The sequence below is a fragment of the Eublepharis macularius genome, chromosome 5 (assembly GCF_028583425.1).
Source record: "Eublepharis macularius isolate TG4126 chromosome 5, MPM_Emac_v1.0, whole genome shotgun sequence".
Classification (NCBI taxonomy): Eukaryota; Metazoa; Chordata; class Lepidosauria; order Squamata; family Eublepharidae; genus Eublepharis; species Eublepharis macularius.
This window is the reverse complement of record NC_072794.1, coordinates 80,024,739-80,039,081: the sequence shown is the minus strand read 5'-3', so window position 1 is coordinate 80,039,081 and position 14,343 is coordinate 80,024,739. Positions and strand designations below refer to the sequence as shown.

Sequence of the window (14,343 nt, the reverse complement as noted above, 5' to 3'; positions counted from 1 at the left end):
CTTATGTGCTTACAACTCTGCCACTACTTCTTACACAGATTTCTAATATATTAATAGAGTGAAGCTGACCGTATAGCATATAACCGAAGTGAAAAATATATTTGTTAAATTGTACGTAGATAGATTATACTAGTTCCAGAACTCGTGGGGAAAAAAGATACTGAAGTAAAGAACACTTTTTGGAAAACATTTTGCTTATAAACTTTGTTTTTGAACCTCAGAGAAATGTTTATTCGGCTACAGCATGAAAACAAAATGCTTCACTTGCAGCAGGAGGGGTCGGAAAACGAACAGATTATGGAACTTCAAAAGAAGCTAGAACAAAAGCATCGGACAATAAATGAACTGGAAACAGAAAACAGGTGATCCTCTCATACCTAATATTTTGAGAAACTTATGAATATATTACATTTTTTAAAAAAAACTACGTTGAAACTAAATATTGAGAGACGGTGTGCAAAACATCAAAGAGATATTCTTCAGTCAACAAAAATAGATGACTTTTTAGGCATTTTTGAGTCATAGAGAACAGTGCTTAAGGAATCTGAGTAAATTAAAGTGCAAAATGTCAAGGTCAGGAGGCAAACTTTCTTTTTTAGTTGCTCAGATACTTAAAGCAGCTGTTCGCCTGTGAGTGTTTGTGTTATGTGCTGTCAAATTGCTATGAATTAATGCTCTTCAAAACATCCTACCATTAACAACTTTGCTCAGGTCTTGCATACTGAAGGCTGTAGCTTCCTGTACTGAGTCAATCCATCTCATGTTGGATCTTTCTCTTTTCTTACTGCTTTCAATTTTTCCTTGCGTTATTGTCTTTTCCAGTGAATTTTGTCTTCTCATGATGTGACTTAAGTGTTCTCCTAGTTTCTAATAAATCTTAGTCACTATCATCACTTCACCCTTCCCCTGATCAACTAATGTCCAAACAATGATGTGCCAAAAGCAGAAATTAGGAATCAAGAGTACAGCAGTTAAAAAGAGTAAATAGTTCTTGATGTAAATATACTGGCAGTATTTTGTGTCTGTCACAGCTAAACCATTGCTATAGGGGAATCTCCTGCAGTAAATACATAAAGTGCTCTGGACAGGTAGACCTCTCTAAATGCTCAGAATTATGTATCAGGAACTCTTGATAGGCTATACCTCCAACCCTCCCCTTCAAGCACATGACGGCTGCATTTGTCACAGACACACTGATAGTATACCAGTTTTTCCTGCAGTGTGTGTGGCTATTTCGTAAAGTAGGCAGTACCTTTGTCACAAAGTATCTTTCCCTTTCAGGTCTTAACTTTAACAAAAGGCATTGCACTTTCTAAAGTTACTATCAAAACTGTGTTTGCATTGTTTCCAACAAGCATGTCCCTTTCAAATAATTACTCTTTTCCTACAGTAAATTACTATCCTGCTTTCCTTGTGTACATGTAACTGGTGGGGAATTTTTTAAAAAAATATTTCCTAATAGACTGAGCAAGGAGCGTATTGGAGAGCTTCAGCAGCAGATTGAGGACCTTCAAAAGACCTTGCAAGAACAAGAATCCAAGCCAGAAGGTGAAGGAGTAAGTGCAGAGATGAGTGGTTTTTTCAAGATAAAATTACTCACTGTTTTCGTCCTGGAATGTTATCTTGTTGACAAACATTTGGCTTTTAGTAGTAAACTTTTCTGTGACTGTAAGTGCTGACTATTGTTACAGCAATGAAAATACAAGCACAGTGCTTTGCTTCCACCATAAAAACAAGCCATTGTTCAGGAATTATTAGGAGAGGGTCTTGAGAAATGAGCTATTGTGATGCACAGGGTACAGAGCTGGGTTTTCATGTGAGACTCCAAATCACTGCAAGCTCATTGAGTAGCCGGTAGCAAGTCATTCTCTTGAGAGATTCTACCTTACAAAGTGATTGTGAGAAGTGCTTTGCATACAGTTCTTTTTTTATGGGGTGTGTGTGGGGCAAAGTGATCATAAAATACTAAACTGCTGTTGATATTTCACGCATTTCCGACATAGCATCTAATATTAGACACTGATGGGAACAATTTAATGGAGCATATGGGGATTGTTATTGGACCTAATATATTTCTCATAATTTTAACTTGTTTTTATAGTCAAGCAAGCTGAAGCAGAAGATAGCAGCACATATGTAAGTTTTAAGAATTAATTTGTTCATTTTAAATCTACTCAATATATATACACATGAGAGAGAAAGGGAAGAGAGAATCTCTTGAGTTTGCCCTTTGCACAAAATACTTTGCCTCATGTCCTTTTGAACTTGCAATGCTAATACTGAGAAAAGAAATGATCATTAGCTGTGGGGAGGCCCCAACAACCTCTCATAACCCATCCCTGTATCACAAGTTATCCTAGTTTCTTATTCAGTTACTTATATTCCTTAGCCCCTTGCATTTGTTTAATTTGAAATGTTCAGTGTTACATTTAGCCTTGTTTTACTTTGTTTGTTTGGCTTCTAGCCCACCCTGCCCATAAGCAGGCTTAGAGCAGGTTACAACAAAGTATAAATACATTTTAAAACCACATCATAGTTATCATAAAATACAGTTCTCAAGACAGTGACTAATACAACCCACCCCAGCCAGTAGTGCATGGGAAGGGGGGAAAGGAGAGGGAACAGTCACTACTGTCCACACTTCGACTCATGTGAGGGGCCAAGATGACTATGCAACCACCTCCCCCCCAACAAGAGACCAGTAGGGAGGCTCATCAAGATGAATACGAGACCAGCCTCAACCATATGCCTGGTGGAACATCTCAGTCTTACAGGACCGCCGAAAGGATAAAAGATCTTGGTGGGCCCGAGTAGCTACAGGCAGAGAGTTCCACCAAGTTGGAGCTAGGACCGAGAAACCCGTGGCTCTGGTTGAGGCCAGTCGAACCACCCTGAGGCCAGGCACCACCAGTAAATGTTTATCAGCTGATCTAAGCACTCTCCGGGATACATATGGCAAGAGATGGTCCCGCAGGTATGCCGGTTCTAGTCTGCTAAGGGCTTCATAGGTCAAAACCAAAACCTTGAATCCATGGGGAGCCAGTGTAACTGCTGCAAGATGGGAATAATATGTGCTCTGTATGGGGTACCTGTAAGGACACATGCAGCCGCAATCTCCAAATGAGACGCAAGGGAAGCCCTGCGTAGAGCGAGTTACAGTCGTCCCACCTGGAGGTGACCGTTGCATGGATCACTGTCGTTAGGTCATGGGTCACAAGGTAGGGGTCAAGCTGCCTGATCCGCTGAAAATGAAAGAAAGCAGATCAGGCAACTGCCACGAACTGGGCCTCCATGATAAGGAAGTGTCCAATGTTATCCCCAGGCTCCTGACTGCTGGAATGGGCACAGTGGTGCCCTATCGAAAGTCAGGATCCGGATCCCAAACCCAGTGGCCCACAACCCAAGTACAGGAGCTCCGTCTTCATGGGATTCAGCTTCAGTCAACTCTGCTTCATCCATCCAGACACGGCATCCAAAGCTCTAACTAGGACCTCTGGGGCAAAGTCAGGCCATCCATCCATCAGCAGATATAACTGGGTGTAATCTGCATGCTGGTGACAACCCAGTCTGAAACTTCGTACCAGCTGGATGAGAGGACAAATATAAAGAATAAACAATAAAGAGGAGAGTATTGTCCCTTGCAGGATGCCACGCACCAACAGGTGGTGTGATGATAACTTCCAAGTGCCACCCTTTGTCCCCAACTGTGGATAAAGGAAATGAGCCACAGTAAGGCAGTCCCTCATATTCCCACAATGGCAAGGCAGTGGGTCAACAAATCATAGTTGACCATGTTGAATGCTGCCAGATCTAACAACACCAGCAGCACTGCCCCACCTCGATCTAGGAGTCTTTGAAGATCATCTGCGAGGGCAACCACCACTGTCTCCGTCCCATGGCCTGGGTGGAAACTGGCCTGAAATGGGTCCAGGGCAGAGGAATCCTTCAGGAAAACCTGCAGCTGTTCCGCCACCACCCACTCAATCATCTTGCCCAGGAACTGGAGGTTTGAAACTGGGCAGTAACTGGAAGGGTTGGTGGGGTCCAAAGATGGGTATTTCAAAAGACGTCTCACCACGGCTTGCTTAAGTGCCCCCCGGAAAAATTCCAGAGCTCAAAGATAAGTTGACAATGGCCTTCAGTGAGGCCCTCAGTCCATCCGTCCTGGCCCTTACCAGCCATGAAGGACAGGGGTCTAGAGAGCATGTGGTAGGCCTCACCAGCTGCAGGATCCTGTCAACCTCCTCCTGGGAGAGTAGACTGAAGTGAACTAAAGTTCGAGATACTGTATAACAAAGTTAAAATACTGTTGTTCCCCACTTAAGGTTGTATATATCAAGAAATGTTCTCATCTTCACTTCTTTAGTTAAACTATTTAAATATTTAAGTTCTCAAGCCTAAAGTTTTAGTCTTTTAAGGCTGAAAACATGTCATAGAATTTTTCCTGTTATTTTTTTTTTTTAAATCACTGAATAATACCTTCAGTTTTCTAAGTTCCTGTGCTGGAAATGTCATACATCTTAGTTGACATTTTACATGTAGTTCTAAAGCAACTCAAGGCATGATTTTTTGCTCTTTTTCACAGTGATGGCTCATCATTTAAAGATACCTTATAAAAATACAAGTACCAGTTTGAGGGGACCTTATTTTTCAGTTATGATTAGTTCCTAAGAATATGAATAGTATGATCTTATATTTACATCCACATTTCTGAATCTTTCAGGGAAAAGCTGAGTGAAGTCCATGATGAGTTGCAAAAAAAAGAGGCTCTTCTCGCAGACCTCCAACCAGATCAAAATCAAAATGGTAAACTGTTATATGACTGTTATTTTGGCTATTGATTGTTAATTTGGCTACATGTGGAAGGCACTAGTGAATGGGTTCTTTCCCTGTGGACCCTTACCCACCAGCAGCTCTAACAAGAATCCTGATGTTATAAGATCTACGAGAATAGCTACCTGCATTAGTTTACACTGAGGAGGAAGAGGGGTGGTGGTGGTGAAATCATCCCTCTTCTGTCAGTGGAACTGCACTTGTAAAAGAGAGTAATGGCTTCATTAAAGTTGCTCCCATTGATGCCTGCATAATCATCTAGACATTTGTGTGTTGTTATCTTGTACTTCCAGTCTGCAAACAAATGGAAGATTGTGTTTTATCTTCTCTTTGCACTCATGATATTATTTAATCTGGTTAATCTGAAAACAAAGGCTGTGAAATACCCTTAGTAGATCAACCAAAATAACACAAAACAGTGTGTGAGGATTCAAGTCCAGCATAACATTTTTTATCAATTGCTGGTTAAAAGAATTTGCCAAAGGCCAAAGGTGTACAGATTCATACCGGCTTCATCCAGCACAGTCCAATCTAATCAAGTCTGCAGGCTTTAAGTTCAAGGACCTGAGCTCCCCCCGCCCCTGCCACTTTTTTGGCATCTAGGTCTTGATAAAAAGTATTACATGGTTTTTGGCTTTGCAATTTCTGTCAAAAGATTAGTTGCAATATATGAGAAGCCATGTGCTGTGATTCCTGAGTACTACCCTGGGGCTGCAGCTTGTGTACCTAAGGGGGGGGGAACCCACAAGCCATGTTTCCACCTGTTAAACAATTTTATTTCGTGATAACTATGTAGGCCGTACCCTTTTATAGGCCATAGTAGAGATGGGCACAAAATGGAACACGAACCAAAAAGAACCACGAGCCAGCCCGGTTCGTGGTTCGTGAACCAGCGGTTCGTAGAAGCATCTTTCCACAAACTTCCGAACTGGTATGCTGGTTCGTTTGCTTTGTTCGTTTAAAAAAGTAATGCCTCTTTCTGTGCCGCTGCAAAGCGGCATGGAAAAGGGCATTTAAACCTACGGATCAGCTGCTTGTCGGGGAGATCCCCAACAAGCAGCTGATCATTTAAACAGCAGGCCACACAAGCCCCACCTGCAGTTTAAATGACTATTTCCCTGCCTCTCGGAGCAGCGGGGAAATGGCCATTTAAACTGCAGGTGGGGGTTGGCTGCTGGGAACTCCCAGCTGACCAGCCAATCCCCGCTGTTTAAATGATCAGCTGTTAAAATGATCAGCTGTTAAAACTAAAGGATCTCGATTACAGCAGTACTCTCCAGAGAGCCAGACGTACATGTTCAGGCTTATCCCTGGGACTTTCACCCCCAGAGGCTATTCCATCTTATTGCTATTCTTTAAAGATTCCAGCTCAACGCAGAGCCTTCACATTGGCTAGACTTAACTCCTTCCCCTCTAAAGTGCTTGCTGGTCATTTCTCGGGACTCCCTTATTCTGAACGAGTTTGTGACTGTGGACAAGGAAAGTTAGAGACCTTGGATCATATAATAGTTTTTTGCCCTAAGTGGAGTAAGGAAAGAGAGAGATTTATTATTCCTATTATGTTAAAAGAAAAGCTTCCCTTCCTTCCTTGGGCAATCTCAGTGTTATTGTCTGATAACTTTCCTGACAATCAAACCTCTGCTATAGTGGCTTCCTTTTTAGCCACGGTGATAAAGAAACAAGATTTTCATGAGTTTAGATAGTTTAAAGTGATAATGACGAGTTATGTCTATGTGAATTGGGTATGTTCAAGTGTACAGTTCATATTTTGTTGGTGTTTGTATGGCTTATGGCTTCGGCCGGAAAAGCAATAAACATATTATATTAAATGATCAGCTGCTTGTCGGGGATCTCCCCAACAAGCAACTGATCCACAGGTTTAAATACCCCTTTCCATGCCTCGGCTAAGCAGCACGGAAAGGGGCATTTAAGCCCCAGGAACTACGAACCATGAACTGGTTCACGAACTTGCCCCAGTTCAGGGAAGTTTGTGGTTCATGGTTCGTGAAAACGCACGAAGCATGAACCGCACGGTTTATTTTTTTCTTGGTTCATGCCCACCCCTAGGCCATAGCCATAAATAGTTTTGAATTCTTCTAGAGAGTGCTACATACAAGGGTACTTTTAGTTCATCCTTCTTTTCAGGCTTAGATAAGACACTCTTAATGGCCCTCCTCCCTAGTTGTGTTTGTTGGTCTATATGTTTTGTTAAATTGTTTTGTTACATGTTTTGTTACATGTGCATTTTGAATACTGTTTTAAAGGTTCTAATGACTTGATGGTCGCCACCATGACGACCCTATTTGGGTGGAAAGGTGGCATATAAATGTTTTAAATAAAGTAAATAAATTTTTATGTTAACAATCTCATGGTATTTTCCACTAAGCAGCACAAAAAATAGAAGAGTTGGAAGCAGCTTTGCTTAAAAAAGATGAAGATATGAAATCAATGGAAGAGAGATATAAGATGTACTTGGAAAAAGCAAGAAGTGTGAGTATTGCATTTTATAATGTCAATGCATTTATTTCATAAATGTGAAACTGAAAGGTTCAGATTGTTAGCCTCCAGGTGGTGACTGGAGATCTCCCAGAATTACAACTGATTTCTAGGTCACAGAGATCAGTTCCTCTGGAGAAAATGGCTTTTTTGGAGGGTGGACTCTGGTTTTATGCACCACTGAGGTCCCTCCACTTCCCAAATCCCGCCCTCTCCAGGCTCTATCCCTCAATCTCTAGGAATTTCCCAACCTGGAGTTGGCAGCCCTATTCTCTCAAGTCATCTTCCATTGCATTTTAAAGTTTTAATTTGGCATCTTTTGGTCATACTTCCTAATTTTATTGTTTAAGGATCTACCCAACAGTATTATATCACAAAATGCTTTCAAGATGGCTGCCATTTCAGCTAGAGAAGCAAACATTGAGTTATTTTGCAGCAAAACACCAAAGCATCTTTTACCTCAAAATTCATTATTGTGACTGGATGTAAGGCTGCCAAAAATAAACTCAAGTGCATTTTATATGTTCATTTTCATGCAGGTGATAAGGACATTGGACCCCAAATTAAATCCAGCATCAGCTGAAATCATGTTGCTGAGAAAACAGCTCACTGAGAGAGACAAAAAAATTGAAGTGCTTGAGGTAAAAAAAAAAGCTCCTTAATATTCTTTTCTGGAAGTTATAACTAACTTGATTACAAAAATTAATTGTGTTTGAGGGCAATTGAAAGAAGACAGAGAGAATGAAAATATTGTGTTTATTTTTATTATTTATTTGAAAATGTCTGTTCATGTTTCTGTAATTCATAGCAGTCTACCATAAAACATAAAACATTCAACTCACAAATACAGTAAAGTATAATAACCATAGTTCATACAAATATTTCCAAGAAGACAAAACCATAAAAATCAATCTGTATATGCCTTACAAAATAAAACCATCTTCTCAGCCTTATAAAAGGCTGGTAAAGATAAAGCATGAAATTTTGCCGTAGTAGAGCAAACCTTTTCATGGGAAGCTACTGTCAGAAGAATGCCTAGCTAACATAAATTAAGATAACAAAAAGGGCTTCCCCCGGAAATTTCTAGTGGCTATAGAGCGGAATCCTGCCCGGGAGACAACAATAAATACTGATAGTCACAATACTAACTAGTATGTATTATATTATTCCAATAACGAGTATATATAATTATTCACATAGCATAAGCATACAATCTGTTAAATACAAAAATAGAGACTCCTAACATTCAAGTGACTATCGTCGTTCATTCATATATACATACACTTAACATGTGAGTCCCATACCAGAGACCCCAACGGGTGTAAAGACGATGTTAGCAGGTAAGTCTGTAAATGTCCATTAATTGTAATTATTAATTGTATCTTCTTTCTTTTTCTTTATTAGATGAGATACGGAGAAGATGGAAATCCAAGGAAGATGCCCTCAACGACTTCTTCAGGAGCATACAACCTATCTCTCTAAACAACACAAAATAAATATTTAACAGACTCCAGCTTTTTGAGCGTTATTTTAAACATTATTTTAAACACCTGCACAGTACTCCACAAAATGTTATCTTACCCATGATGGTCATTTTTCTTTCGCGGTCTATTTACAACCCAGAAATGACGCGGAACCAATCCAACGTACTATTCCCTAAGCATTGAACGCATCTTCCTTGGATTTCCATCTTCTCCATATCTCATCTAATAAAGAAAAAGAAAGAAGATACAATTAATAATTACAATTAATGGACATTTACAGACTTACCTGCTAACATCGTCTTTACACCCATTGGGGTCTCTGGTATGGGACTCACATGTTAAGTGTATGTATATGAATGAATGACGATAGTCACTTGAATGTTAGGAGTCTCTATTTTTGTATTTAACAGATTGTATGCTTATGCTATGTGAATAATTATATATACTCGTTATTGGAATAATATAATACATACTAGTTAGTATTGTGACTATTAGTATTTATTGTTGTCTTCCGGGCGGGATTCCGCTCTATAGCCGCTAGCTAACATAAATTGGCATCTGGATTAATATTGAGGCAACTGTTCCTTCAAGCACACAGGTCCTAGGTCAGGAATATTAAAGATAAAACACCAGCTCTAGGGTTGCAAGGATGAGCCTAGAAACTAGAGGGGTGGAATGAAGGCCAGAGACATGGGGAGATGTGAGATAGGCAGCATCACCAACGTCACTACATTACTTCCAGGTACACAGAAGTGATAATGGGTAGCTCTACGAAGTGCTGGAAACTCTCTGGTAAACTCTAAGTGGCAGCTGGCAACAGATATAATCATGAGATTTCCCATCATAAGCGGGTACATGGTAAGCTTAGCAGCACCTCAGATTGAATCTAGGAACAAATGGGCAACAAAAGAAGTTTTTTCGAAATCAGAGCAGTACATCCATGTCACTCAGATTCTATCAAAAGGTGAGTTGCTGAGTTCTGTACCAAGCATAATGGCTTGTCGTCCAGATTAGCCCCATTTAAAGCATATTGTGCTAACAAAACCATGAGTCAGCGTAGTCAGCTCAGCTAAATCAGGAAGGGAAGAAAATCTGCAGACTAAATACAGATGATAGAATAGCATCAACTAGTCTGAATGCACACTCTTGTTATTCATTGATATGTATGTGTTGCCATAGAAAAAGCTATATAAACTTTGAACATTTAGTCTGAATACTGAGGATCATAAAATTTCTTTCACATGTGTCTTACAGTTATAAATTCTTTCTAGGGGGAATGTAAAATGGCTAAGATACGTGACCTTGAAGAAAAATTAATTGTGTCTGCGTGGTATAACAAGGTGAGCTGACTAGGGTGTGGGTGGGTGAGAGAGAGAGGAGCACACATGCACACAAGGAAATAGATATTAATATTTTCAGGAATAAAAAAATCACTCCCATCTCCCACCTACTTACTTCTGGCTGCAGTGGCTATAGCTTTATGCAGGTTCCAGCTGCTATCCTGCCCACACAATCAAAAAATTAATTGTGCCATTCAGCCTGTATTGGCTTAAATTTTCTAAGACAACTGTGGCACATCCTGTTTCCTTCTAAATTTACAGCATTGCAAATTGAAGGTGCCAAAGTGTACTTTTGAATTACAATGGATATCTGCAGTAGTTAATCTTTTAAGAGTTCTAAGACAGAACGTAGGGGATCATGCCTCTAAATAGCTTATTTTGCTTACTTCCAGAGCTTAGCATTTCATAAACTGGGCATGGAATCCAGACTGATAAGTGGGAGTGGTGTCGACAGAGATTCTAGTTCTCACCTCCCTGGGCGCTCTTTCCTTGCCCAGCAACGTCATGTCACCAATGCCCGAAGAAATCTCTCTGTTAAAGTACCTGCTGCAGCATCGGATTAAATCACCAAGGATATTTGTGCACTAAAGTGTCCTTAAATTATTTTGTAACTTCTGTTTGAAACTACCTGACAAATGAAGAGGTTGTGATGCTGGGCATCAGTTATTTTACATGCGAGAGCCATTTGTTATGCTGGTAAATTGAATTTAGCCAGCTGAGTATACAAAGCAGTGCATATTTGTCAACTGTTTTAAATAGACTTGAGATGCATGCTCATAAATGCAGTTGTAAAGGATTTATATCTGTCTTCATAATGTCTTGTATATGAATTGCAATGTTTTCAGTCTAATTTGATTTATTGACAGCAATTTTTATAAATGTCCTGTTCTACACAGAGAGTATTTTTTCTGAGATCCTTTTGTTTTATATTGAAAAAGGGAAAAAAACTGAAAATCTATTGCAGTAATTTTTGACATGAGTGGGTTTTGCCTCTAGGCAAAACATAACAAAAATGATTTACTGACATTTGACAGTAAGGCTGCAGTCTTAGGCACACTTACAGTGCAATCCTATGGAGAGTTACTCCAGTCTAAGGCTATTGGCTACAGTGGGCTTAGACTGGAGTAACTCTGCATAGGATTGCACTGTTAGTTGGGGCTAAGGCTCGTCATGGAACTTGGCTCAAACCTTTTTGAGCTTTCTTTCAATAGGATGAGTATTAGGGTTTTGTAGAAACTACTTAATCACAGTTTAGAGTAGACAGCATAAAAAAAAACTTCCTGTTTTATAAGTATGAATTCAGCAGAGCCAAAATAGCTGTATATTGAAACTTAATTCACCATGTTGTTGTTTATGCAAGAGTTTAGGCTCTTGCCTAAAATAGATTATTGTAGCATTTTTAAAGATGCAAAATCTATTATTCAAATCATTGTGAACCTTGTACCATTTGTTAGTTTTGGATCATGTGAGCCATTTATATGGTACAGGAAAGATTCTAACCTTTGTGTGAAGACAGGGCAGTGTAGTCATAGAGCTGTGCTCAAGTGGCCCCACAAATTTTATAGTTCATGGCTTAAGGTAGCCTTTATTTGAGAGAGGGGAGTGACAGCTAAGGAATGAGCTTGGGGATTGAGAGTTTTAAGTAATTTGGCTGCAAAGGATCTCTTATTTCCAGCAATTGGCATGGTGGTTAGAAAGCTTCAGGCCATTGGGTGGTGCAGGGGCTCTTTCCTTGTCATGCAGAGTAACACAGTGTGATCAACCACAGCAAGCGGTGCAGGGGGTGGAAGGTGCCAGATGCATTCTACTCCTAAGGGTTGAGTGTGCCTGGTCCCTGGTATCTTTTGCACCATGGTTACATGCTGTAGGTTAGCTGATTTGTGTTTGTACCCTTTTCAGACTAAAAGCTTCTTACAGTAGACTTTCCAGAATAGCAAGAATGTGCTGCTGCTGATTTTAAATCTTTATAAAATGTTCCCCAGTCTGAAATATTACTGTTGACATATTGATATAATTTAAATCACCAAAATTATACAAAACTAGTAGGGCAGGGCTCTTGCAAAGAACAAAAGCTCTCTCGGTGTATCCATGTGCATCAAGCAACTGCTGGAGTGTTGCTTGCAAAAGGTCATGCCATGATAAAACCCTGCCTGTAAAGTGATACTGCACTTCTAGAATCAAGGGTACAATTATGGGCAACCTGGTATAGTTTCCATAAGGCACAAAAAGGAAGTGTGGATGCAAGTTCTTGGTTGGGGAGGGGATGCTCGTTTTAAAGGCAGGCAATGCTTAAAAACCCCTCAAACACCCAATATAAAGCTAACTAGAATGGAATGGTATTTTTGTAGTTTTGTAAATTATACTAATGCAGTTGTGAGATTAATTCATTTCCCTGAAATAAGATAAGTTATGTCACCTCGATTTTGTTTGTGGTGGTGTTCTGGCCAAGCGCAGAATTCAAACACTATACTAAACTACAGTTTAGACTTTATTAAACTTTGCATTTATTAAATCTGACTTAACATATATGTGGCAGTAATTGCAGTATTACATGATTTGGGTTTAGATTTTACTTCTAAAAGTGTGAAATATGCTCTTACAATCTGATGACATATTACACTAAAATACCAACAGTACAGTTGTGTTACTAATTTGAAGTCTGTCAAGTTTCCATGTTTCTGTTGACAACCGGTTGGGTTTTAATGTCCCTTATTATTGTGCTGAACTTGCTGCATTGTGTATTGTCGAAGGCTTTCACGGCCGGAGAACGATGGTTGTTGGGGGTTTTCCGGGCTGTATTGCCGTGGTCTTGGCATTGTAGTTCCTGACGTTTCGCCAGCAGCTGTGGCTGGCATCTTCAGAGGTGTAGCACCAAAAGACAGAGATCTCTCAGTGTCACAGTGTGGAAAAGATCATCTTTTCCACACTGTGACACTGAGAGATCTCTGTCTTTTGGTGCTACACCTCTGAAGATGCCAGCCACAGCTGCTGGCGAAACGTCAGGAACTACAATGCCAAGACCACGGCAATACAGCCCGGAAAACCCCCAACAACCACCATTGCTGCATTGTGTTTCTAAGCTGTCTGACTGCTGTGAATTAGTAGAATGAAATAATTAATGCAGATGTTGTAGCATAATGCTTAGTGTTTTTAATACTGTAGTATATTCTTGTAATTCAGTATGACTTTTAACTGCACTGAATAACTCTTTAGTCTCCATAGATGATATTTCAAAAGCACAGTAGATTTTAATGGTTTTAATCTTTAATTCATTTTCTCCTCTTTATTCTCCCTGTACTAGAATGACAGGGCCATAAGCTTGGTCAAACTAGGCATGTTTAAGTACTATCAGAAGCAATGGGACTTACTTGTTTCTTTAATTAATGTAGAATTTGGTCAGAACTAATTTTGACCTGGATTGGGACTCAATACCTTGGTATTGGAGCCATTTGGTATAAATGCCCCCCCCCCCCGAGCTTTTTTTCTGGGAAAAGAGGTGGTGGAACTCAGTGGGTTGCCCTTGGAGAAAATGGTCACGTGGCTGGTGGCCCCGCCCCCTGATCTCCAGACAGAGGGGAGTTTAGATTGCCCTCCACACCACTGAGCGGTGCGGAGAGCAATCTAAACTCCCCTCTGTCTGGAGATCAGGGGGCGGGGCCACCAGCCATGTGACCATTTTCAAAAGGTTCTGGAACTCCGTTCCACCACGTTCCTGCTGAAAAAAAGCCCTGCCCCCCCCCCAAATTTCACCAACTTAAGTTACTTTTCCACATTGCTGTGTTTGGACCTATACAATAATAGAGACAAAATAGAATCTAAGGAAGAAATCCATATAACTTTGGAAAGATGGAGTTCTTCGCCCAAAACAAGGGGCCAATCCAAGCATGGCAGTAAACATGCTCTTGCAGAAAATGGTAGTTGTGTAGGGTGTTCCTGCCTCTTGTTTTCATAATGTCTATATGAATTGACCTTGTGTCATGACATCATGATGTTAAAGTACTGGCTGCTAGTGTTGAAGCAGAGCAACGTAGTGTAACGTCATTACACCAGGTAAATTCAACTAGACATTATAAGATGAATTGGAGAAGAAAGTAGATGTGTGGTAAATGCATACATATTGCCAAGTCTAGTACAGTTGCTAGCTCGAGGTTGGGAAATTTCTGGTGATTTAGGGATGGGGCTTTGGGAGG

The 14,343-nt window shown here is 40.2% G+C and overlaps 1 protein-coding gene across 3 annotated transcripts in view; it reads left to right on the top strand.

Moving 5' to 3' along the window:
* HOOK1 (hook microtubule tethering protein 1) overlaps positions 1-12,987 on the top strand; it is a 57,694-nt gene extending 44,707 nt beyond the window's left edge. For 2 of the 3 annotated variants that reach the window (XM_054981765.1, XM_054981763.1), the window contains 8 exons: positions 222-362; positions 1,463-1,556; positions 2,102-2,136; positions 4,724-4,806; positions 7,220-7,323; positions 7,869-7,970; positions 10,085-10,153; positions 10,546-12,987. In XM_054981765.1, coding sequence (XP_054837740.1) covers positions 222-362; positions 1,463-1,556; positions 2,102-2,136; positions 4,724-4,806; positions 7,220-7,323; positions 7,869-7,970; positions 10,085-10,153; positions 10,546-10,716 — 799 coding nt within the window. In that variant the 3' untranslated portion in view covers positions 10,717-12,987. The remainder of the gene's footprint in view (positions 1-221; positions 363-1,462; positions 1,557-2,101; positions 2,137-4,723; positions 4,807-7,219; positions 7,324-7,868; positions 7,971-10,084; positions 10,154-10,545) is intronic. The other variant, XM_054981764.1, reaches the window with a different exon arrangement.
* The last annotated feature ends 1,356 nt before the right edge of the window (positions 12,988-14,343 follow it).